We start from the raw sequence: 25,448 nt of genomic DNA, 5'->3' as shown, positions 1-25,448 counted from the left end.
TGACTGATGTCACTTTCCGTGGTCAGGTATGGAGGCCATCATGTCTGAGTTCTTCAATGACACGACCACAGCCTTTTACATCATCCTCATCGTCTGGTTGGCCGATCAGTATGACGCCATCTGCTGCCACACCAACACCAGCAAGCGTCACTGGCTGAGGTGAGTCACAGGACCAACAATGACTCACGCCATTGGCTCATTAACTGGAAATGCTGACTTCAAACAATACCCTAAGTAAGATGTTATTAACCCATAATTACGAGAACATTTGATGACCAATATATGCAGAAAACTTTAAAATTGCCACCAGTGCCATTATTTTTTCTGGTGACTGTATGTTGCATGTTCAAGTCGGTTACTAAGAGAAGAACACTTCAATCAAGACTGAGTTAAGTGATGTTTTAATCAGGGTAAACGGTGAATCAAATCCTTTTCTGTGTGTTCCTCAGGTTCTTCTATCTCTACCACTTTGCCTTCTATGCCTATCACTACCGCTTCAACGGTCAATACAGCAGCCTGGCCCTGGTCACCTCATGGCTCTTCATCCAGGTCAGAACAATAGTTAGAAGCTGTTTGGACCCAGAGCAGAATGGTTTTATCTACTGTCATATTAAATGAACAAACATTCACTTTGAAGCCAGAGAAGTTTCTGATCAGATGCATGTTAACGTTTAGTTATTGCTCATTCATTCACTGCTACACTGATGTTTGTCTCATCACTACGTTTATTCACAGATGTCAGTTTTCGACAGACACAAATGTGATACTGGTGCGGGGCTCGTACCAGACCCAGTTCAGAGCTGTTTTCAACTTGTGAAACTGTTAAGAACCGCATTGAATCTCCATAGGCTACAGCCACGATAGAGCCCCATCATTACATTACTGTATATGTTGTCACATCCACAGCATTTTTAATGATAAGCACACATTCAAGAACATTACATTTCTTTACAAATGCTGCTCCTGGCTTTGTGAGGTTACATTTTCATCCAAACACCACTGGTCAACTCATTTGTGTGCACCATCAAGATCGCTATACAAGGCAATTATGTTTGATATGAACTGTGCTGGATGCTACATAACGACATTTAAGATAGTAACAATAGCCTTTAGCTATCTAACCAGTATTAATTGTGCTGGTATTAATCACATTGCAGTTGTACAAATCCAATAAATGAGCTAAATGAGCTTAATTCTTTTCAGTTTTCAAATTTACTAACTGATACCTTGCTGTTCTGGTTCTTATGCTTCTGCAGCACTCAATGATCTACTTCTTCCATCACTATGAGCTGCCTGCCATCCTGCAGCAGATCCGGATCCAGGAGATGCTGCTGCAGAACCAGCAGGTTGGTCAAGCCAACCAGACAGCCCTGCAGGACAACCTTAACAACAATAACCACAACCCCACTGGTGCAGCTGCTGCTGTTGCTACTGTGGCTGCTGCAGGACCAGGACCCCAGCCTGGATCTGCCAATACCACCCAGCCTCAGATTGACCCACAGCCATCCTCTTCCTCATCTCCAGCTGCAGGTGGTGGGGCAGAGGTGAGGGCAGAACTGAACTGGGTCGCTCAGACGGCCGCCATCATCACCGAAGCTTTGTCCTCCTCCGTCCAGCAGCCACCTGCTGGGGAGGAGGACACTGGGGGAGGTGCAACCGGAGGTGCAGCGGGTAGTTCAGCGGGAGAGATCAGTGTGGTGGCCGAGTTCTGGATGGGGGGGCCAGGGTTAGGATCAACAGGAGGAGGTGAATATCCAAACGGGGTCTCAGTTGAAATTAAAACTACAGCAGCAGTTGCCAATCTTCCACCCAGTCCTGCAATCATGGAGCTTTCAGAGCCGGGGCCTTCAGAGCCGGGCCCCTTGGCCGTGGGCCCCCCGCAGACAGACTGTCCCCCCTCACAGAGTCCAGGCACGGATTGGGACTGCAGATCACCACAGCAGAACTCCTCACAGACCCCGTCCTGAGTGTCCAGGTGTCATCTTATAGACACCAACCCAACTGTCAACACTGTGCCTCAGTCTGTCAGAGCAGGCTGATGGATTACTGAGTGATTAGCAATCAGTTAATGATGGGGTCAATAATTGATGATCAGGTTGGGGTTCTCCCTCTGATCTGAAAACTCTGGCTGCATCTGAACCGATCAAACCCATATATTTCTGTTTCTTTTTAACGAATGTATGATTGAGTCGTTCAGCGTTTCCCAAACTGAGGATTGTGGCACGACAAAGGCCACATGAATAATGAAAGGGGTCACAGGAAGCTTTTCTGCCTCAAAGGGATTTTTGTGCTTTTGCTCTAATCTTTCGTTTTTGATTTAGAATTTTTTTTTTTTATAAAATTGAATAATCTTTCAATTAAACATCAGCTGAGAAAGAACAGACCGGTTAAACTGGTCGTATAAGCCAGTTTCCCCCAGTCTAGTTCAGTCTAGTTAAATTTAAACAAACCCAAAAAAATTCAGTTCACTGACACACAATTCTAAAAAAACATTGAGCTCGAATGAGGTCATGTTAGAAGTTATTAAAGTTACAATATATTTGGACTAAACGCAGCGACGGATGGCGCTGTTCAGTTGACTTTAACCACAGCTGCAACTGATGATTAGTTTCATCATTAGTTTGTCTGTTTTCTATCAGTTAGGTGAAGTCTTTGAATGTTTTCTTTAGTCTGAAAGATTTACAAAATTGAAAATATAAAAAGCAGAAAATTGTCACATCTGACAAACGGGAACCTTTTAATAAAGAATCAATTCACCATTGCTGTCAACTTACTGATTCATCTGCAAATTGTTTAAAATGCTACCAAGTGAACACAGTATAAACTAAAATAATAAAACACATCATCCGATTTCTCCAGTTTTCTCTGTTTCATCCTTAAATGAAAAACAGGTGATGTTCACTTTTATCCCACATTTAGAATCAAATCATTGGAATTTTCTTGGGGTGGTTTGTTTTATTTTTTCTGAGGTTAGACTTGGAAGCAGGGACACACGGTCCATGAGTGACTTGAACTTGACTTTGACTCTACGTGGCATCTCAAGTTCCAAGTATTTACTAACACAGGACAGAGCTGATGGTTTAAGTTTGAGGAATTAATTTACAGATTTAATTGTAAAGGGACAATTTCATTGTTTTCTGATGGGTTTTTATTTTTATTTTTATTTATCAGTAATGACAATAATCATTAGTTGCAGCTTCAAACTTTGTAGAAAAATACATTTGGATGCAAAATGCTGCAGGTTTCCCCTCACTTTTAAGTGGCAGAGTAAAACAAAAATCAACATATTCAGCTGGAACAAATCTTATCCATAACAAATTGTTGTTGATAGTTTATTAGTAAGGAGCATGATAACATTTGCAATTTTTATTTTAACATTTGACCAGTTTTGTTACATCTGATAGTAACAAAATTATTGTAGCAGCTGAATATGCATGGCTATTATTTTAGGGTTAGGCCTAAGTTTGCATCCCCCCTGATAACATTCAGCTACTATAAATGTTCCTTTATCATCAAAAGTTAAAAAAATGGTCAGGGGATTTATAAGAAAAAGTTATTGCGTCCCCCTTAATAAATTATTTAAAAATTAACTTAATGCGTGATGAAGCTTTTGTAGTAGCTGAATTGGGATTAAATATAATGTTGATTAAAAACATGATTTGTTTTACTGTTCTTGCCATTTCAAAAACAACCTTTTGCACCCAGCTGTATAGAAAATCGCCTGAACTTCACTTTACAGTAAAAGCATATAAAAGAAATTAACAGGACATGAATGAGCTTTAGTAATTCTTACAAAAAAGATGAACAAATTTATACTGTCCATGATGATCTGGTGTTGATTAGTGCATCTGTTGATCTGCCTGTTTCTGCCATGTTGAAGCACAAACTGATGGTAGCCTGAACAGGAAAATGGGTTGGATGCAGTGGTCGGACTGGATGCCACATCAATAATTCCTAAACATCATCAGTGGAACATGCTGATTGAATGCTGGCTGGTGATTGGAGTCTTTTTGTGTATCGCCAGGTGAACTGAGGCTACGTTGACGCAACAGACTTTAAATCTCAGATGCGCTGTCTCTGTGTTGGGGTTTGTCAGTGACATGTTTCAAAGTGCTTCACATGCTCAGCTTAAACCGATGAACAACATGTGAGCAACAACAGATCAGTTTCATCAGAAGCTGCTGGGTTCCAGTTCCTACAGTTTGTCTCCAACAGAAGCTTCTCTGTTACCGTCCCAGTCTCTGCTGTTGCTCTCATTCATGTTTATTTCCAGTTGTAAGGAGCCGACACAACGATGACGTGAAACTGTAGCAGATCCAGGATAACATATGGAAGTGGATCAGATCTGAGATAAAGTTATTTGTTCATGCTGCAGAGAAACCACAGATCTGGGTCACTTGAGCTGTGAAGTTAAAGTAAATACTCGCAGTTTGAAGGGGGGGAAATCCCGCGACTCCTTTTTAAGTTTTGATTTCTCTATAAGTCTATAAAAAGATGATGATTAAGATGAATATCCCTGACACCAAACCGAAAAAAAGGTAAAGACTAAATCTAAGAATGAATCATCAGAACAGGTTGATTTCTGTTCTGGGTTTTTTTTTTTTACGTTCCTTATGGAGGTGGCTCCTGATGTGTGACTGAATCAGCCTGTTTTGGGTCTTCAGGGCTTTTAAGGGAATGATTTTTTTTTCTTTTTTGTGCCTCTGCGGGTTGACTGTAGCCTCATTAGTTAATCTGAAGCCTGAAAACCATCAAAGTGTATTTAACTGTCCAGTAAAACCAGTGCACAACAAACTGCGTGTTTGAGTTTTTCCTCCACTCATTGGTTATGGTTTTCCCAAAGGTTCTGTTTGGGGCCTTTATAACAAAAAATGAGGTAAGTCTATACATAATCTCTGATGTGCAGATAAAACTGATAAATCATTTTAAAACCTCTCAAAGAATAAAACAAAATCTCATTACAGTGGTAATGTGCAAAAACTCCATGAATGAACTGATGATTAATGACTGATGTCGTAATCAATAAGTGTTACACTGTAGGTTTGGGTGAAACACCTGTTTTTACCAACTCTTGTGGTGGAGACTTTGGGTGGGGAGGGTTTCCTCCTTTAGAAGCCAGCTCACACCCAGAAAGACTATAAATCAAACCAAGCATGAGTGACCTGAGTTTCTCATTTTTTTCTAAGCATCGTGATCGAGAACGGAACACGGTAAGAAAACTGCTTATTTCACTGAAATCACTGATTTTGTCAACGGCACAGGTTTAGTGAAAGTACAGTTTTATGTAATGATACTTGCAGACGAAGCTGTTTTCAGCTAATACAGTGGGTGATTTTCTGCACAGAAACAACTAAAAGACCTGGGAGGCTTCACTTTGTTCTGCTGAAAATAAGAGCAATGCTCTGTTTTGCCCACAGCCTTTCAGTCTGTGCTTATTCAGTCTCCTGTTATTTCAGCTTTTTTGTTAGCACCATTTCTAAATTGGATGTAATGTCTGTTGTCCCTGTGGGGTAACGTGGTGGTGGATTGGTTTGTATTGCTTCATCACAGCTAGAGTCCCCCACTTCAAATCCCTTGCTGGCTGAAAAGCCTTTCTGTATGGAGTTTGCATGTTCTCCCTGTGCTTGTGTGGGTTTATTCCAGGTACTTTGCATGTTAAGTTAAGTGGTGACTCTAAATTGCCCGTAGATGTGAATGTCTCTCTGGCCCTGAGATAGACAAAAGACCTGTCCACGGTGTACCCCACCTCTTGCCCAGTGAGAGCTGGGATAGGCTTCACCCCCACCCCCGTACTGACCCTAAACAGGATAAGCTTTTACAGATGATGGATGTCACACTTTAGTAAAAGTTGTTAAATTAAGTTAAGTCTAAAAAGCTGTTTGGTTTTCACTGAACCTGAGAGCTGCTGGTGAAAGTTGATTGGATTCTCAGGGGCACATCAAACTGTGGGGAGGTGGTTTCATCTTTCTGGCAGATAGTATTGTATTCTTATTTGAAGGGTCCCCCAAGCATCAGTGTTAGTGCCACTACTTTTTAATTTGGAGGCATTTCTTTACATAGGTGTGCTGCTATGCTGATGACATTCAGCTTTGTGTGAATGTGTTTCACCAACTGTTGTTCATGTTTTTTTCTTTTTTTCTTTTTTTTTGTCCTTTCATCTTATCCCATGAGTTCAGGGTCGCTACAGCGGATCATTGTCCGCATGTTGATTTGGCACAGTTTTTAAGCCGGATGCCCTTCCTGACGCAACCCTCCCCAATTTCTAATGGGCTTGGACCGGCACTGGGCTGTTGCTCATGTTAGATGCGTTTAAATTCGGTCCCTGTATATTTACATTTACATCTTACATTTAGTCATTTAGCAGATGCTTTTATCCAAAGCGACTTACAAGTGAGGTACAAGGCAGCACAAAAGTAAGTCAAGGGGAAAACATCAAAGCAAAGTCCTGTCAGAAAGTGTTTACAGTTCGCGACATGCAAGTGCTAGAAAGAGCAGAAAGAAATTTTATTTTATTTTTTTAAGAGATTTAAGTGCATTGGAAGATGCGGAAGAGTTCGGTTTTCAGCACTTTTTTGAATATTGGGAGAGAGTCTGCTGAGCGTGCAGAGTTTGGTAGCTCGTTCCACCATCGTGGGATCATTGCGCTAAATAGTTTTGCTTGGTGTCTTCTGTGCGGTGCTGAGACCACCAGACGTCCACAGACCACAGGGTCAATAGCTTGATCCCCGGCCATGGCTATATGTCGAAGTGTATCTGGGCAAAACACTGAACTCTTAACAGCCCATTCCCCTCCCCAGCTGTGCAGTGCCGGTCCAAGCCCGGTAGAAATTGGGGAGGGTTGCGTGAGGAAGCGCATCTGGCGTAAAAACTGTGCCAAATCAACATGCGGACAATGATTCACTGTGGCGACCCTGAACTCCTGAACTAAGCCGGAAGGACAAAAAAAAAAAGGGGGTAAGGCTAAAACAAGGATTGGAGAAAGTGAGAGACCACAAAACAGTTCTACACCAAAAAATGTGCAGTAGGCAAACCACTATTAGATTTTATATCTGGGCCATAACACGCAGATGATTTGGTGGTTACAGATTAGAGCAGCATCACCAGTAACCTGGTTAAGTGTAGTTGTGGGCTATTTTTGTGAGCTCTGATGATTTCCATCTCACTTTTCACTGAGAACTCAGTTTAAGATCAGTGAGGCATCAGTTTTATTTCATTCTGTCAACTTTGTCAAATGTAGTTGTTAATAATTAGTTTATTTATATCCTAAAAAAATGAATCGATAGAGAATATCTATATCCAGGCGAGACAAAAAGTCTGAGAGTAAGTAAAAATCTGGTATTTTCCTGTAAATTTGGAAATAATCAGTTTTAATATTCAGAAACAAGATGTTGTGGCTTGTAAAGTGATGCAGTTAACTCCATACAAAAGTGCACATCCACATTTTTTCCCACTAAAGCTCAGGTTCACATGACTCTCAGTTGGAAATTACTGTCTATCAAGTTTCTGAGAGACTGTGGGAAACATTAGATGAATAAGATTGTTATTCTGAGCAAAGAGAAGATTTTCCGAGAGTCACATCGTGGTTGGGCCGTAGGTTTCTGAGGAGGTACTGCATGGCTATATGTAAAAACTGGATCAGTTTTATTCAAAGGCCGGGATCAGGACAGCATCAGAAGATCAACAAAAACTGTTTAAAAAGTCTTATGTCATGTAGACACTGCTCTTTAATTACTGTACCTCCCTTAATCTTTTCTTACAAGAGCATTTTTCTCTCGGTCTGTCAGAACACAGGTATTAAACCAGAATCATGGGCAACATGTTGAAGATGATTCCAGACTTGAGCCACTCACTGACCTGTGACAGCGATCAGGAGTTGGTGCAGGAGGATCTGCTGCTTCAGAAACTGTCAGAGCTGCAAAAAGTGGAGCTGTGGAGGGTCCACTGGGGTCTCAGCCAACACCTCCAGGACAACATCCCTCCCATCCCCCCACGCTGGCTCTGGTCTGCAGATGCCCTCAGTACAGCTAAAATCATGGTGAGGTGTTACCATGAGGAGGTAGCGCTGAAGGTGTTAAATAGCGTTCTGAGGCTCATCGGTCAAGACAATGAAGTCCACCACTTAAGCCATACCATCAAACTGGTACCCATAATACCACAAAAACCTGATCCAGGCTTTGTGAAAATTCATCGCCGAAGGTTGATCAGCAGAATGCAGGATCCAGATGCCATTCTGGACTCCCTGGAAGCACACGGCATCCTGAACAATGCAAACAGGGAGGCCATTAGCATCTACGCACTCTGCAAGGACAAGACCAGGGCTCTGGTGGACTTGATTCTGTGGAAGGGAGTAGAAGCCCAGCAGTTGTTCTGCCATGCTCTCAGCCAATCAGAGCCATTTCTACTACAGGAGCTGGAAGATATTTCACTCAGGGACAAGGTTAGTGGATCACATGAGTGGTTAGTAAAGTTCATGAATCTATAGGGGTCGGCATGGGGTTTACGGACCACTGTGTCTAAAACTAAAAAAGTTTAAAAGACTGACGATCATCTGTCTCTTTCCAGAATCCCTCGGAAACATCTGTCCTCACAGACATGTTGGAGTTTCTGACCTCAGATGAGCTTCGGTGTTTCCAGTGGCTGGTCAAGGATCATGTGACTAACGAAAGCCATACTTTGTCTGGTGGAGAGCAGCTGCAGTTTTCTGACAAACAGGCTGAGAGCATTGCCCTAAAAGTGCTGCTGAGGATCGTTCCTGTGCTAAGTACGTCCACTTTTGCTAAGCTAGGCTAACAGTTTCCCCCGCTCTTAGTCTGTTTTCCTATGCTAAGCTAACAGCCATTATTGACAGTGACTAGTGATGATGTCATCCTGCTGCAGGTGTCTACCTACCAGAAGAAGTGGTGACATCACAAAGCTCATCTTGCATCAGAGCGGACGCAGATGTAACGCCGGTAACAACCTGTACATATCACTGTGATGCCACTGCTGCTGATGGCTGGTTCCTTTGTTGATTAACTGTTTGATCTGTTTAGGTGGAGGTCAAACCTGAGGTCCACGAGGACGGAAACATGTTCAGGTAACTCACTTTTTACTGTCTCAGATGGTTCGACAAAACCAGAACCAGGACATTTTTTATTAATATTCTTTGCTGTTGCTAATGTTGCTGTTGATGTCATTGATGATATCACTGATCATCATGTACCTGCAGGCTGTTTTGCGGCCAACCCAGTGTGTCCCACTGCCATCTGACGGGTCTGGCGTTGGAGGGTTTCGGTGATGTGGTCTATCAGACGGTTCCCTGGGACATGGACTTCCTGGCCTCTAAGGGTCTGAGGCCAGCAGGACCTCTGTACAAGTTCAGGCTGCTGACAGGACATTTCCATCGCCTCCACCTCCCTCACTGTCAGCTGCTCCCAGGTTTGCATTGACATCATTAACGTTTAAGTTCATTTTGATGATAATAGCTTTTGACTTTGACTTCACTAACATTTTACCTGTAGCAGTATTTCTACATCATGGTATTGATGCTTTATATCAATATGGGGGGTTTGGCATGTTAAGCGATTTGAAAATAGTATTTTTTGTTTTGCAGACAGTGGTCAGCACTTCCTGTCTGTTGCCCACATCACCAAGGACCACATGGACTTGATACCTCCTGTGCAGGTGACGAACAGCCATGTAATTGTCGACGTTTCCGGCTTCTCGTGTTTCGGTCTGTTGATGCCGGCGGAGTCCTGTGAACCAATAAACGGTCTGGTGCTGCTCTTCTCTCAGCCCAGTGACTCATCGCTGTTCGTTCTGCTGCTGCCCAGGAATATTTCCATCACCCAGGTATACAGGCCCCACCCACTGACAGCACCGAATTCAAGGTGTTTTTTGGGAGATTAGTCATTAGCTGTAATATAATACTTTTTTCCCCAGTTGTTTATTTGTGTGGTTTAAGGGATTTTTATGTTTTAATGTAGAAGAAAAACCACGTAAAATTTTCCCACTGAAAGAAAACTGATTAAAATGAAAGCTAATCAAAAGTTGTTTCCCATGTTATTTGGTAAATTTTCCGAGTTTGTTGCCCTAAAAACAACCTTCGATGCCGTGCATGAAATTATTATTTGAAATATCTAACCTCAGTTTGGCTGCAAGCTCCTGAATTTGCACCATAACTAAAGTAATTAAGGCCTGCGTATATTAATATCAGTATATTTTAGGTTTATAACTCCTTCAATGAAAAACTCATCTCTTGTTTGCTAAACTGGAAGAGATTTACGAGGCTATAAAAACCACCAAATGCATCAATTTTGTCCAGGTTTTGATTGCTGATATTGTGAACAAACATTATAAGAAGAGATAAAGCTTCTGGAGCTTCTGGCATGTGGTGTTGGTTATAAGCTTGAGTATCGGATCTAATCGGCAGGTGCAAAAGGAATGGAAGCGACGGATTGGAGCAGAGTATGTGGAGGCAATACCGGACTGTGAACTGATCCCGAATCAGACGTACAAACTGAGCGGACAGCCGGTCACAGTTATCCAGCCAGAGGTAACTCAGTGTGACACTTGGACTGATTTCGTCAGGTTTAACTGACTTTGACTCCACCCACAGCCGAGACTTTATGTGCTTTTAGGTGTCTCACTTCATCTTCATTCAGCATCAACTTCAGCTCCTTAATCATATGTAGTTTGTTCATGTCCTCACACTTTTTCTTTTCTGTTTTGTTGCAGAGTTCAAAGTTTGTGAACTTCGAAGACTACAACAACTTCCTGCCGTCGTTTCAGGTGCAGCTGGCCGACGACGCCTCAAAGGTGGAGCTGCACCTGAAAAGCGAGGAGGCTCCACTCGGTCTGATCAGCTGGCTGTTTGCGTCCACTAAGAGTGTAGTGTGGAGCCGGGTTGTCAACCTGAGGGGTCAGTGAATCCATTTTTGGGGGACCTCCACTCTCAACAGGTGGAACCTTGTTGCGTGTCAAACTCTTGTCTCTCTTCCACGGTTTCCTTTGTGTCTGAACTGTCTAGTGTCAAATAATACTTTGGATGAACTTTGAAGAACATGAAACTGATTTTGTGATGCTTGTTTTCCTGCAGCAGCTGCTTCAACTGTCTACGCAGAAGGTAAGAGTCACAGATTTTCTAAACCTTTACGTTTATCTTCACGAGAAATTTAAAGACGGTTTGTGTGACTAATGAAATAAAACAAGATTTCTAAAATCAGAATGATAAATATCACATTAGTTTGTGTTTTGTTTTATTAAAGATAATAATTTAGTCCCAATAGGAAAATAACAAATATGGCTCCAGTAGTATTATTGTGGTATCAGTGTAATCTGTTTGAATGCAGTATCAGTGGTCTTTGTAAATGCACTCAGTTTAAATTCAGTCTAACCTTGTGGTCTCTGCTGTGTCAGTTTGTTCTGCAGAGTCCCGGGACGAGTCCTTCCATTTGCTCCGAATGCTGGAATGTCTTAAATCAGAGGATTTTAAAACCTTCCAGCATCACCTGAGTTGCCAGTCTGACTCGATTCCTGTCAGCCGGCTAGAGGCAGCAGACAGAACTAGAACCGTGGAGCTGATGGTCCAGCAGTACCCTGCTGAGGGGGCCACGGAGGTCACCATAGAGATCCTGAAGAAGATGAAGCAAAACCGTCTGGCTGATCATCTAACGAAGAGGCTGAACTCTTGATCACCTGGACCAACATGGATGTGTCCTGGCTGTTTTCTCTGAACGACATTTAGAAGAAGAAGAGAAGTGTCTCCGAGTTTTCAAGTTTATGTACTTGGATAGACGTTAGTCATTGGTGTAAAACATTGTGATTCAGACGTTTGTTTCCACAGTAATGTTACACTGAAATATTGATTATGGATTGTGTCTGTAATAATCAGTACTTCTCAACAGCTTTCGGCTTGTCCCTTCCCGGGGGTCAACACAGCGAACAGTGGGCTCGGGACTAGCACCCAGGTTTCCCATGGTGGTGAGGTGGGATTCAAACAAAAAGTCACCTGCTGCCTTCTGGGATGCAGAAGGCAGCAGGTGACTTTTTGTTTGCTTTGTACCTCACTTGTAAGACGTTTTGGATAAAAGTGCTGAATGTAAATGTAACTCAATGCTCCACCATTTATATTTAATATTTCTATTTCTTACTTTTATTCCTTTGAAAAAAGATTTTATTTAATATGTGAAAAAGTAACCTTTTATATTGTTTAACATATTAAATTATCAAGTTGGAAATTGTTCCAGACCATATTAAATATTTTATAAAGCCATAAAAAGAACAAGACTCTTCATTTGGTAACACCCTCATTTCCTTTTAATTATTCCAAAAACTGTGTGAAGATGAACATAAACACAGATTATCGTGGATCCTGGTTTCATACAGACAGTCAGTGAATGTCTCACAGAAGTACAGGTAAAGAGGAAGACATGGATTGAACCCGTGGACACACCTGCTCTCACCTGGTCCCACCTGGCCCCTGTTCTCCCAAACACAGCGTTAAACCCCGGATAAGTTTATGTGGTTAATTTGGACAAATGGATCAGAAAATCTGGATTTGACCACCTGAGATAACTGCATGCTCTCGTAGCTGTTGACTAGAACCAACAATACGAGCGCTGGAAACATAACCTGCAGGTTTCTCATTGGCTGCATCCTGATGATGGAGAGAGCACAAAGAGTTTACAGATTTAAAGAAAGGCGGCAAAGTGCCTGACAAACCCTTCCTGTTTCCACACGCCATGTGGAAATTCAGACACTGAGGTTGGTAAAATAAATGGACTGTTTCTCCCGATCATAACATGCAGCAGCAGCTTTTAATGTAGAAGTTACTTTGAATGACGAACACGGTTTCAGCTTCGCTTATGTGGGGAACTTGTTGGTTAAAGTGATTAACCCATTCAGCGGGAAACAGCTGATATTTTACTGATTGATTTATTCTGCCACTGACTAAGAGTCAGATCTGATGCAGTAACTGTAAAAGACTGAATAACTTACAGTGGTTATTACAGTAAGTTATTCAGGCCTACATATAATTTTACTAGGAATTAAAAAATAATGTTATAAATGCTGACATAAACACAATTAATTCAATTGAATTAGTCCGTTTTTGTTGTAAAAGTATTTAGAAAATATTTAAATTCAAATTAGTTTTGGTAGATGAGTGAATCATTGAACATTTTCCGTACAATAGACTTTAAAGTTTAGACTTTAAACTTTTTTCAGTTTGGAAGTGAGTTTTTGGGCTCAATAGTGATACACAGCACTGTTTTTTTTTTTATTAAGGAAGCTAAATGTTCCATTGCAAGTTAAAAAACACAACTAAGCACGAAGCTTTGGACTAAAATGTAGACTTAAAACAAATTTTACTCAAATTTGAGTTAAGTGATTTAGCAGTTTTCCTCATTGACTGGATTTTATTATGTTTCATTTTTAATATAGTATATTATTATGTATCCTTACATGCTGTTTATAGTTATCATGGTTACAGGTGGTGGTCTCATCTGTCATTAGACTTAGTAATGACACGATACAAGTACACCCGCTTCCATTGAAGTACTCGCTGATACCGTTACAAGTGCAAAACTGTTTTGCTTCTTGTATGAGCTGCTGGACAGTGAAATCCTCATTGACCCACTGCAGTTAAGAAAATCCAATCAAAACAAATTCTCTCGCTTTCTTCTGCAAAAGCGAATTTAACAGCATTTAACTGTGGAAGAGATACTTGGTAAACATGAGTATGACTAAACTTTAGCACAGCAGGGCTGCTCTACTTTTGTCAGTCATCTTAAAAAAGCTCGAAACCACATTTTCCACCTCCGCACACCTGCTGAGGCTAACGTGGGTTCAGGTTAGGTTCACGGTTCTAATTTAGACTTTTAGAGCGACTTTGTGCTAGTTTCAGTTTTCTGATTACTGCTGGACTTCATCACTGTAAGTTATGTTCTTGCTTTTCTTTATACCAGAGAAATCAGTGTTTTCCAGGAAAAAGCAACACCAAAGTGTGTGTGTGTGTGTGTGTGTGTGTGTATCCCATGTAGCAGGAGGTTTGCCACAGACACTGAGGGCAGATGAGCGAGAGGGCATTAAAATCACAAAAGTATCTCAGGTTAAAGGTCACCATGGAACGACATCAACAAGCGTCCTTTTTTTTTTCCACTCTAACCTTTTCTGTGGTTCATAATCAAAATGAACATGTTACTTTGACAGACCTGCGTTTTACCTCTAAACTTGTGTTGTTGTAACAGATTGTCTGGCCCTTGATGTGAGATATTAACAGTCCAGTTAGATGAACGATCTTATCCTGAGCAGAACGAGTCAGGATCAGCCAGAGGGAAGTGTCGATCAAAACTAACATCTTATCATCGCCTTCCTGATTTCAGTGTGTTTCAAAAAGCATCGTCCACTTCCCGGTTAGACACCGATTAAAACCTGAGAATAAACCTGCCCCTGAGGAGGTTTGACATTAAAGACATCAACAAGTTTGAAAGAACCAACAGATCCAGGATCGAGTAAAACCCTCAACAATATCGTCAGCTGACCTGCCAATCGGCTTTCGGAGAACAGGGCCCTGGTCTCACCTGGTTTATCTCACCTGCAGGAAAACTTAAAAGGAACAGTTTCATTAGTTTCATCAATCAGTGAGTAGAAAACCAAATCCACCTTTATTGAAAGTTTTCAGGCCAAAGATTACTGCTTCCTCAATAGATACATTAATGGACTGTAATTAGGCTGAGATGGTTTTGAACCCTGCAGATAATAATTCCCAAACATCACACATTACTTAATCCCTCATTAGATTTTGCCTTAAACTTGATATTTTCATTAATGCAAAAATATTGTAAAAAGTAAAGTATATAAAAAAAAAAGAGCCCACCAAAGAGCATGAAACCCAAATGTGTTCCAACACATAATCTGCCAAACCCATCTGGTATTGTGACTTTTAAAATGAAATTAAAGACCTTAAATATATCATTACTAATGGGTTTAAAATGGTACATTTTCATTTACAGTTACAGTTGAACATTCAGTTTGGCTTTCATACTCTGAGGTGTTTTCACGTCTTAAAAAGACAAACTGTCCGGAAAATCCACCAAGATCCACTTTTATCCACCAATTAACCAAGATTTGGGTTAAACCCGTGATTTTTAGATACATTTTCATGTTACTCTATGTCCCCACACACACACAAAGTGAAGGTTTTTATTGCATTGGCGACAACATTTTTGTTGGCTCAGTCTCGGACTTAAGTTACGTTTGGGTCAATAAGTCCTGCAGTTTAACTGTCTCAGGCTCACGTGTGTCTGTCAGCAGTGTCAACGTTTCTGTCTTCAGTTTCACAAACGTCCAGGTTCTACTCTGTCCGAGTCCAAAAAGGTCCTGGGACCGTGTCCACACTTCAATCTCTGTTAAAGCGGCAATTTTAAACAGTCGGAGGAGGAAAGTCGATTTACCTGTTGCATGTTCGGCCACCAGCTTTAATTAAACAGAAACTCATGAAACCTTTTCAGTTTCGGTAACAACAATATAAAAATCTGAAACAGATGTACCTTTGATCCTTTTAGAATATATTCAAGAACAATCATGCTATATTTTTATGTTTCTGATGATCTAATGTTACTAAATGTACTTAACACCCCAGGGCTCAACACACTAATCACTATATTAAAAATTCTCTAACGTGTCTTTGGCCGTGTGGGTCATTATCACTGCAAATCCCCTTAATTAGGACTTAATGTTTCCCATAGACCATTAAATATACATTTCAACAACCCATTAAAAAAATACCTTTATATATAAATTGCTTGCTTTTGTTTAGGTTTTCAGGCAAAACAAACAGAAATGTACTTTTTAAAAAGGGAATAAATCATGTATTGTAAAAGTTACAGCACATATCAGACAGAACATGTGAGTCATGTGAGTTAAAGATTACAATAATGGACTGTAAGAAATTATTCATACAAAATCTTGCATGAATTTATAGGCAAACAAATTGTTCTGGAATTTATGATCCCTTTAAGGTGGAACTTTATCAATCATTTATCAAAATCAATAAACCCTGTAAATAATCCTTAAATATTTTTCATTATTATAAATGATCCATTATTATTCATAAATAATTATTCTACATTTGTCCATTAATTTGAAAAAGGAATACATTTAAAGCCACTGAATTTAAATAATAAATAAAAATACATATAGTAGATTGTTTTTAGGTTTTATGTTTGTCATGTTTTAATTGAGAGTTTAGACAAAGTTTCTCATTTGTAGATCCTCACATTTGTACCTTTTAAAATAATGATAAAAAAATATTAATTTTTCATTTAGGTTTAAATGCAGTTTTGAGTTTTAGCCCAGTGTTGTCGATAATTAATGGATGGATTAATTGATGTAATAAAGAAGGCATTAGTAAGGGATTATCTGTGTGGATTAAGGGGTTTCCCAATGAGACTCAGATTCGAGGCATTTTTGCATCTTTGTGGTAAAACAAAAAATGTTTCCGCCTTAACTGATTAAAATGGCCGCTGGGTGTAGAGAGTCATGTGACCTGTACAGAGACTATCAGCTCCTCTGAGTGGTCAGTCTGCTGTGGAGGGGCCGGACTTTGGAAAGAACTTTGTGGGGGGGGTCAGTCATGGTAGTCACACACTTTGTGTTGGCAGGGAGGGGTGTCACTGGAGCAGTAGTTGGTAAGGGGGTGGGTGGGGCTCCCGCCATCGATGTTGTTGCGATTGTTGCTGTTGTTGTGGTGGTGACTGGAGATGGGCTGTTTGTGACTGCAGAGACAGGTTTGGACAGAGTGGTCGCGATCTCGGCTCTTCGGGCCAGAGCAGTCCTCAGCTTCTCCCGCATCTGCTCGATCTGCTCTTGCAGCTCCTCCAGCTCGCCAGGCCGGGGGGGGACCACATTTGCTTGGGGAGGGGTCACAGTGGAGGTGGGAGGGGGGGCTGATGCTGTGGAGGAGGGGGGTGGGGCACTGGGTCGGGCGGAAGATGAAGAGGACGAAGGGAGGGACAGCGCCAGGCTTGCAAACGAAGCGGCTGGACCTCCGTTCTCACACAGTCGGCTGCTTTGACCCACCTTCAGCTTAGCAGGCCCTTCCCTCTCACTTTTAGCCCCCCCGCCCTTGGCCTCAGAGGCAGCCATACGAGCGAGCAGGCGGCGGGTGTTCAAGGTTTCCAGGTTGAAGTGGACTCGCTTGAAGTCTCGGGCCTCCTTGGCAGCGGCGGCGGCAGCAGCGGCAGCAGCAGCGGCATCTTTGCTGGTTTCATTGTTCCACTTGGCTGAGGCTCCAGGGGCTGGTGGGGCAGGGGGACCTGGGTCAGGCCCAGACTTCTGCAGGCTACAGCTGAACACAAACAGAGAAACATAGAAATATTAACATTTCATAATTTATCTTGAAACAACTGAGCAGCTAAAAACCATCATTGACATTAACATTAGCTTGTTATTCAGACTGGAGCCCTGCAAACACCTGTGAAGCCTTATGTCCAAACATCACTCTACATAAACTCTGCTGTAAATTATTACAAACATTAATAAAGAAACTAAAATTTGCGTGCTTTGCTTTGCTCCATACTTTATGGAGGACACCGTATCTGCGGATAAACACCGTGTGATATGGTTCGATCCTCCAGAACAAAGGGGTAAGTGCAGCTACAATTTTAGATTTGGATCACGTCGTAACCATTAAAAAAAACAAATGACCCGTGATGGAGATACACACCCTTTCTCTTGCTCAGCTCGTTGTCTCTTCACGTCTTCATATGTCATGTTCAGTGCTCGATGGATTTTCTGTCAAACACACAAACACCTGTTTGGAACCAGAACTCCTTTCAGAACCATTCAGAAGCTGGTGGCTGTTTTCAACACTTAATGTTTTATGTTGTGAGAACATATGAGGACGAGGATCCAAACTGTTTGATGGTTTAACTGTTTCAATATCCGGAATCTAAACCTTATATTAATTTTTTCCTCTCTGTAATTTGAATCTAGCTGTTTAATATTCTACCTGGTTTGTAACAAACAAGTCATTGTTAAATTAGCAGATAATCGAATGGAGTCTTGTGTAGTTCTGTATTATGAACCAAATCACTGTAATGTCTGTACTTTTTACAACAATATGAACATGTGTAGACCATTCAGACCCACCTGTGACGTGTGCAACCAGTATTTCAGGTTCTGTCGGCGGCGAATGTGCGGCAGGACGAGTCTGTAGAAACCATGTTCACCTGCCAGAGTCAGCAATGCTCCAGTTACACCAACACACAACAACACGAAGAGTCCAGAAAAGTGACTGATCCCCATCTGAAGAGTCTGATAGAGACAGAAGAAAAGTCAGTTTGACTATGACTATTTTAGCAAAACAGGATTGACATGTGTTTACAGCAGAACCTTGGACACCACAGCACTATTCAAACACAGCACCAAGATCTGTAAAGAACAGAACTCAATAAACCCAAACTGTTTAGTCTCGTTTCTGTATTCACACCCACCTAAACATAAGCGACTTCCATCAGCAAGTACACGACAAAAAAACTCTAAACCGATGAAGTAAACAAGGAGGTGGTCAGCAGTGGACACAGAATGAGGCCATGATATTAAAAATGTTATGGCTGACACAGGAAGTCACGTCTGCTTCTGGCTGTGTGCTGCGATTCAACAAGGTCAATTTAAGATGGTTCAGGCTTGACTGTTTTTATCCAACAGACTCAACACGCCGGAGTCGTGGAGGCAGAAAATGGTCCATTTAGTTGTTTTCAGCTGGAGTTTATCAGTGAGTGCAGGTGACCTCCAGGGGGAAGCAGCTGAACAGCTCAACTGTCAACCCAAGTACACATGTACTGTAGTACAGTCATATGAAAACTACACACAAATGTACACAACAACATAGATTCAAGGTTCTCATGCATCTCTATACACACACACACACACTCACACACACACACACAGATGACATCAAACAGAGAAGGATTCCTGTTGGAGCTGTTACTAACAACGTGAACCGAAGCTCCACTTCCTCTGGAGCTGCTGACAGCAATTAGTGAACTTTATGAGGCTTCGTGACTCATCCTGGGCCAAAATTATTTTAATATCAGTGGTTTTATGTCTAACTGCCTCTGAGGCAGAGACACAGTAGCACCTGAAGAGTAGCTAGGAAGAGGTCTAAGGCCTTTTCTTTATGTCAGTCTGCAGTTTGTCAGGCACGGTTACCTTATACCAAGCCCCAGCTATAATTTTAGTTTTGTTCGTCAGTTATGTTCATCTTAAACCTTGTAATTGTAAAGTAGGTTTAGTCAAACAACACATACAGTATTGTTCAGCATAGATTCTTACTAAATTGCTCCCAAATCCAACAGTTTCTTAGCACTTATTAGAATATTACAATAAATAGCTCCAACTTACTTAGGGGTGCACACTTTTACACCATCATGACAAAATGTTACCTTTTAATTTTCCTTGTATTACATAGTAGGTTGTGTGCTGTAATCTGAAACATTACCAAAAAAGACTTGATCAGATCCAAAACACCCTGAGGTCCGTGTTTGTGTGGCTAAGAAGACAAATACTGATGAGTCGCTAAAAACAGGACTCTGTGAGTAAAAACAGTTCTTTCTTCCACAGTTCATCTGATATTTTTGGCCAAACCCTCAAATTAAAGTACGGAGTCAAGAATTTATTAAGCCCTGGAGTCCCTGACCTACGTCAACGAGTCCCTGACTGGTTCGATGGTAAACACTTTTTGTGGAATGTTAGGATAAAATCAAGCATTTCCAAAAGCAGCTAAAAGAATCCGAACGGGTCGATTCATTTCAGATCCATCGTGGTGACTAGTATTCGGTATATACACTATTCAGCACAGGTGGGACAAGCTCAATGTTTTGTAAGTCTCGAGTAAGTCGCACGTCTTGACTACAAAGTCCAACTCAAGTTCAAGCCCTAAACTTTATTTTTCCAAGTCATAAACAAGTCATCATACGCGGCTCACCAGATATTTGCCCTTTCAGATTTGAAAGGAAACTTGAATTCAAAACCTTCTAAATCCTTTTTCAAATGTGCCCACGATTAGGACTCAATCTCATTCTCATATTCAGTATATGCAGCGTACACAGCAGACTGACCTCTGTGACAGCGAAGACTCTGTTCCCACAGGGAATCACCTTGTACCACTTGTCGTGCAGCAGGTCCATGTAGCCATCTGACTTATATCTGCTGATGAACTCGGAGATGTTGGAAGTCAGAGGAGAGTTCTGAGGAAGGCCGATACCATAACCTGTCAAAGATCAATATTAAACGGTAAACTAGAGGATAATAGTGTAACCTAATAATCTTTGTAGTTGTCTTAGATTCTCAGGATCCAGGTCCCGATTCTGTGCTGATCCGTACACTGGAGAAACAAAACAACCGGTCCCCTAGGACTGGACTTCCATCTGAAGGACAAGGATACTGATGGTTAGTTAGAGGAGTAAAGAATGAAATCTACACGCAACAAAACGTCCCTCTCCCCACGGAGGAGGTGGTCTACGACACAACTTACAGCCCTGACCTCCCTCCCCAGGTGGTTTAACCTTGACTAATGTGAACCTACCGATCAACGAACACCAGGTGACTCAAGCAGACATTTGAGCGGAACCTTTGGGAAAGGCTTGTAGGTGTAAGAGGTGAGGAGGAGAGAGTCTGCAGACTGAAGACGACGGGTCACTGCCCGCATTTTAGCCGTCGACTTGTCGGCCATTTATGCAGCAGGACATTGTCTCTACATGTGGATAGGGAACCTTCACTGTGTCTCCAAGACTTTTACATTTATAAAACACTTTCACAGTTATTCTCTGTCCCCTCATCTTCTCCTACTCCTGGAGCAGTTTGCAGAGAGAAATGATGGCTAATGGTTTGGAATGAAATTTGGTGACACGTGTTTAAAAGGATGAACAGCCGACAAGACCAGTAACGTCCTGGTCTTTATATTCTCATGGTGAAGCTGTCTCTGCCTGAGACACTGTTCAATCTCGGGGGCGTTCTAGGGTAAATATAGGTTACATTTAAGCAGCAGATAAACTAGTTCTGGCATCTAATTGGTCGAGATGTCGGCAATGATGTAACCTGATGAAATATGTTTAAATTAAAATGTGAATAAAACCCACAAACACACACTGGTGCTTCTGTACTTGTGAGGACCCTCCGCGTTAAAATGTCCTGACCAACATCAGTTTCACAAGCCAGAACTTTGTTCTAGTTAAAACCTGAGCCCGATCGTTACCTTCGATGGCGAACGGTTTCCCGACAGTTGCCAGTTTACAGTCAGCATCGATGGAAACTTCATAGTCCAGCAACGCTTTGTCCATGATGAAGGCGTCAAGCTGAGGAGGATCTGTCCTTCAACACAGAGCAACGTGGTTACTACAGCAACTGGCAACATGCAGCAGCCACTGATAACAACTATGGCAAAAACAACACGTTTACCACTACAAAGTGTTTAAGTTGTTCGTGAAGAATCTTATCTGAGGTCTCAATGAGACTCTATCATTCAACACAGGAACTGTAGCACCTGGCAACCTGCAGCAACTAGACACAGAACCTGTCCTCCATCGCATCTCTTCTCTTACTTGAGGGTTGCGACTCCTTCAGGTGTTGTCGGTTTGTTGAAGCGTCTCATGTACTCGTGCATCTCTGGAAAACTCTTCTTCATGTAATCTTCTGCGCTGCTCTCCCTCACTGTCCCAAAACGAAAACCCTGGGATGGGTGGTGCAGCTGAAACCAAAGAAGGAGGAGAAGAAGGAGAAGATGGAGAATGAAAAGAAGAAGAAGGTCAGGAAATGGAGGAAATGTCAGAAACTACACAAAATGTTTTGTGATTCTGCTCATATGAAAACAAAATCACAGAAAAAAATAAAAATAAAAGCAAAAAGTTAATATGTTGTATAATCATAACTGCAGTGCAGATACCCAGTAATTGTCGATTACTTTCCCTTCAAAGACGATGAATGAATTGAATTTATGCTGACAGTTGCAGATGCTTAGAATTTCTCTGAAATGCATTAATTTCAATGATCTTTTTCACAGGACAAAAACCTTTGTCTTGTTATGACTGACATTCATTTTATGAACAATTTCTGATTTTTATTAGAATTTCATTAAGGCCTTAATGTTTCAGACACTGGGGTAAAAATCATATACATATATACACTTGTAAATGAAATGGTGGGAATCAATCTATTAACCTGTTCGTAACCATTATCATGTTAGTACCTGCTATTTGGACTAAACACGGGCATTTACAAAGAATGAGGTGGAACTTCTTTAATTTTGTAACAGTATCTAGTGATGGTTGTGTTCAATTGTTTGAAAGCATCATTTTCTCTGCCTTGACTTGTACTTTTGCCTTGTGTAAAAAAAAGAAACGTGCATGTTATGGGCAGCTTTATTTTAATTTCCTGTTTTTCCTTTTTGCTTCAACTTGGACGCGACTTGTTGCCAGAAGCTCTGCAGGGAGCTGCTTGTTCCGTTGTCAGGGAGCCAGGAGCTGCAGTTTGGGTTTTATTTTAGGGCTTCTTGGTTTATTGTTATTGCCACAGCTTTCTCCAAAATTACATTCAAGCTTCTTCATCTGCCAATAAAATGCTGGGCAGGGTGTGTGGGGGGGGGGAACAGCTGTCTCTACCATGGTCAAGACCAGACCTACACCCTTGTTTCAGACGGCAGTTTGCTGCAGCAGATCAGATCTGGACTCTAGGTCTCTGCACATTAAAAACTAAAAGCTAATCACACGCAGATAGACGCCTAATTACCCCCCACCCTCCCACCAGCTCCCCGCGGCCCCGGCTCTACAAACAGACTCAGACTGTTTCATGCCTCAGTCAGCTGCTGAATTAAAAGTGTAATTAGGGCGAAGCAGGTGATCCACAGAAATGTTTTCATCAGGATTTCTACTTCTTCATTAACTGTGGCTAATGAATTATTAGATAATAATCATAGCAAGTCCCGCTGGACGCCGCCCAAGTGTTTCCTGTCAGACAGGACTCACCTGTAGATTCTGGTCTTTAAAGGACCCGGTTTTCTCACCTTGGCGTCATGGATCCCTGAGACCTCCTCGAACGTCTTCTCTCCAACCATGACGGCAGCAAGGTTAGCAGTGTAGCTGGACAGCACCAGCAGACAGAAGATGGCCCACAGGTTCATCAGGAATCTGCCTGTCCAGCACTTGGGGGTCTTGGAGGAGACTGTCCGTCCGAACAGGATGGCATAGCAAAGGTTTAGCGCTGATGAGTACGAGAACACCCTCACCCTGTTGCGTCCGTGAGGCGTCATTCCGAATGGGCTCTTCCACTCGTAGAGAGTGAGGAACAGGGCTGTGATGTGCAGGGCCAGGAATATGCCCACCCACATGGACCAGTGCAGGGGCCACATGAAGGCCCCGATGGGGGCCGCCGTATCCTTACTGCGCACCAAGATGCCCAGGCTGGTGGAGAAGAAGGGCGAGGTGAAGTCTATCACCTGACTCCGGGCTGAGTTGATGCTAAACGAGGTGACGGCCATGTCTGCCAGTCCGTTCAGAAGATCCCCCACAAGCCCAGTCCAGCGGACCCCCTTCCAGGCACCGTACTTACCATCTCCGACAATGTAAAGGTCAAACTCGAAGCCCAGGTCCTCGGACAGTTTCTCCAGCAGGTCGATGCAGTATCCGTAGCAACACTTGCTGTACTCTGCCGGCAGGAAGCTACCATTTCCGCCCGCCAACTCCTTGAATACCCGCTCCAGTGTCTCTGAGCTGTTTGTGCTAGCGTCCAGGCAGAACTGCCCGGCTGGGCAGCTGCCCTCCTCATCCACGTCCCGCGTGAACACAAAGGGGTGCTCCACCAGGGTCACCACACGGACCCGACTGCCCGCCACCGGCATACCAACTCTCCAGCGGCCCCTGGTTTTCCCGCCCATCCCCTCTGTCCTGTGCCAGTGCTTGGGTCCCTGCCAGACTTCCTGGTCCTCTACCTCCAGCTGCCCCCCTTCCCAGCTGCCCACCGTCACCCAGGTGGGCTGACCCAGCGCGTCCCGTCGGAGGCTCCAGATGTGGAACCGCTGCGAGGTGATAACCTGAGACTGGTTCTGGTGGACTCTGACTTGACCCGACAGACCAGAGAAAGACGTGTTGGACAGAAACCTGCAGGGGTGACAAAAATCAACAGGTAACTTACACGACAGGGGGAGGCTCTGGGCGGAGGTGTTGGGTCATTGGTCAATTAGTACAAAATCTGACCTCTAGTGAGTTTTATCTGTCGTTCTAAAAACACTCAGTACCATAATTATGTACATGATGAACATCCAGGAACAACAGACGCCTCCATGATAAACTCCATCCATCCATTAGTTTTTACTCAGAAATAAAACTGAAATGATGAGACAGGAAATAAAGTCTTACTTTGATTCCTCATTTTTAAACAGAGGACTTTCTCCTTGTCTGCCCTCTGGTCCTGGACAAACCTGATATCATAATATCAATTTCCTATCTCTGTTTTTTGCAGAAACCTGCTCAAAGTTTTAAGGTTTGAGGTTAGAATTCCAACATTTCCTGAGCAACAGGTTTTGGATTCAGACTCTAACCGTTTCTTCGCTGACAGTGTTGAACTGACAGTGTTGAACTGACAGTGTTGAACAGCATTAACAACGTTAATGGTGCAAACGGGGCCAACTAGCCGAGAAAGAGCGAGAACAAATAACTCAGTCTCCGTGTCTCCGTCCATGAAGGACATTTTTAATTAGTGCCTAAAAACACAGCGATGGTACAGAACACTGCTGCGCTGTCACTTTAATCTGAGTGATTCACACACACACTGCACTGCTCATCCTGCTGTTCATAACCACAGAAACCACTCGGAGCGAATGTGATCTTCCCCTCTCCCGACTTTTTGTATTTTTATCTGATTTTTTACATTTTAAAAGTGCTACACAAATTTAACATATTATTTTCATCAGTTACTTTTTAAATCAGTTACACTGCAGTAGTACTGGCTAATGTCTGCGCTTTACTGCTGGAGAGGTTACAAACATCTCATGTCTTCAGATAAGATGCTGCGGCTGGTGATGATGATGATGATGATGATGATGATGATGATGATGATGATGATGATGATGATGAACTTGATGATGTGACAGTATCCAGATGTGTGCAGACTTCAATTTGATCTGACTTCCCATTAAATCTCTGTTTCTCTCTACGCTCTTTTGTTCCTTTCTTCTCCTCCAGCAGATAATCCGTCCTCAGAGGTTTTTATCTGCGTCTCAGTAATTTCATTTACTGTCAGAGTGTTTGATCCTTTCCTGTCAGGAAACTGAGCGCGGCAGTTAAACCTTTTATCCTCCTCAAACCTGCAGTAAAACCTAATCCAGCCACGATTCCACTGCAGGTGTTTTGGTTCAGAGAACATTTAAAGCTCGCTTGATTTGTTTTTGTGTATAAAAAAGATTTCATAGAAAA

The 25,448-nt window shown here is 42.3% G+C and overlaps 3 protein-coding genes across 11 annotated transcripts in view; 2 read left to right on the top strand and 1 right to left on the bottom strand.

Moving 5' to 3' along the window:
* tmem259 (transmembrane protein 259) overlaps positions 1–2,331 on the top strand; it is a 13,313-nt gene extending 10,982 nt beyond the window's left edge. For 2 of the 4 annotated variants that reach the window (XM_067512568.1, XM_067512569.1), the window contains exons 10-12: positions 27–159; positions 450–549; positions 1,257–2,331. In XM_067512568.1, coding sequence (XP_067368669.1) covers positions 27–159; positions 450–549; positions 1,257–1,967 — 944 coding nt within the window. In that variant the 3' untranslated portion in view covers positions 1,968–2,331. The other 2 variants (XM_067512572.1, XM_067512570.1) reach the window with 2 other exon arrangements.
* A 2,604-nt stretch (positions 2,332–4,935) lies between these two features.
* On the top strand, positions 4,936–12,248 carry LOC137131392 (uncharacterized). 6 transcript variants are annotated; one of them, XR_010914997.1, is made up of 12 exons: positions 4,936–5,210; positions 7,785–8,437; positions 8,563–8,761; positions 8,878–8,951; positions 9,033–9,076; positions 9,209–9,417; positions 9,593–9,831; positions 10,412–10,534; positions 10,717–10,900; positions 11,081–11,104; positions 11,398–11,966; positions 12,021–12,248. XR_010914997.1 is itself a non-coding variant. In XM_067512573.1 (11 exons), exons 2-11 carry the CDS (start codon positions 7,808–7,810, stop codon positions 11,670–11,672), a joined length of 2,004 nt encoding a protein of 667 aa, XP_067368674.1. In that variant the 5' UTR covers positions 4,936–5,210; positions 7,785–7,807; the 3' UTR covers positions 11,673–11,997. The 6 variants fall into 6 exon arrangements, 1 of the variants encoding a protein (XP_067368674.1); XR_010914995.1 differs by having other exon boundaries at positions 11,078–11,104; positions 11,398–11,961; XR_010914994.1 differs by having other exon boundaries at positions 11,078–11,104.
* A 2,378-nt stretch (positions 12,249–14,626) lies between these two features.
* grin3bb (glutamate receptor, ionotropic, N-methyl-D-aspartate 3Bb) overlaps positions 14,627–25,448 on the bottom strand; it is a 37,810-nt gene continuing 26,988 nt past the window's right edge. The window contains exons 3-9 of the mRNA XM_067514281.1: positions 23,042–24,134; positions 21,585–21,730; positions 21,239–21,354; positions 20,103–20,254; positions 18,133–18,297; positions 17,708–17,775; positions 14,627–17,329 (exon numbers count right to left, since the gene is read on the bottom strand). Coding sequence (XP_067370382.1) covers positions 16,543–17,329; positions 17,708–17,775; positions 18,133–18,297; positions 20,103–20,254; positions 21,239–21,354; positions 21,585–21,730; positions 23,042–24,134 — 2,527 coding nt within the window. The 3' untranslated portion in view covers positions 14,627–16,542. The remainder of the gene's footprint in view (positions 17,330–17,707; positions 17,776–18,132; positions 18,298–20,102; positions 20,255–21,238; positions 21,355–21,584; positions 21,731–23,041; positions 24,135–25,448) is intronic.

This window comes from Channa argus, chromosome 8 (assembly GCF_033026475.1).
Source record: "Channa argus isolate prfri chromosome 8, Channa argus male v1.0, whole genome shotgun sequence".
Lineage (NCBI taxonomy): Eukaryota > Metazoa > Chordata > Actinopteri > Anabantiformes > Channidae > Channa > Channa argus.
Note: the sequence above shows the minus strand (reverse complement) of the source record. Positions and strands in the feature narration are given on the sequence as shown.

Bases quoted from the DNA above. Each gene is read 5' to 3' on its own strand.
- LOC137131392 (XM_067512573.1), top strand. From the start codon at position 7,808: ATGGGCAACATGTTGAAGATGATTCCAGACTTGAGCCACTCACTGACC. The intron at 8,762-8,877 runs GTACGTCCACTT...ATCCTGCTGCAG, and splicing joins GAGGATCGTTCCTGTGCTAA to GTGTCTACCTACCAGAAGAA. The intron at 9,832-10,411 runs GTATACAGGCCC...TCTAATCGGCAG, and splicing joins GGAATATTTCCATCACCCAG to GTGCAAAAGGAATGGAAGCG.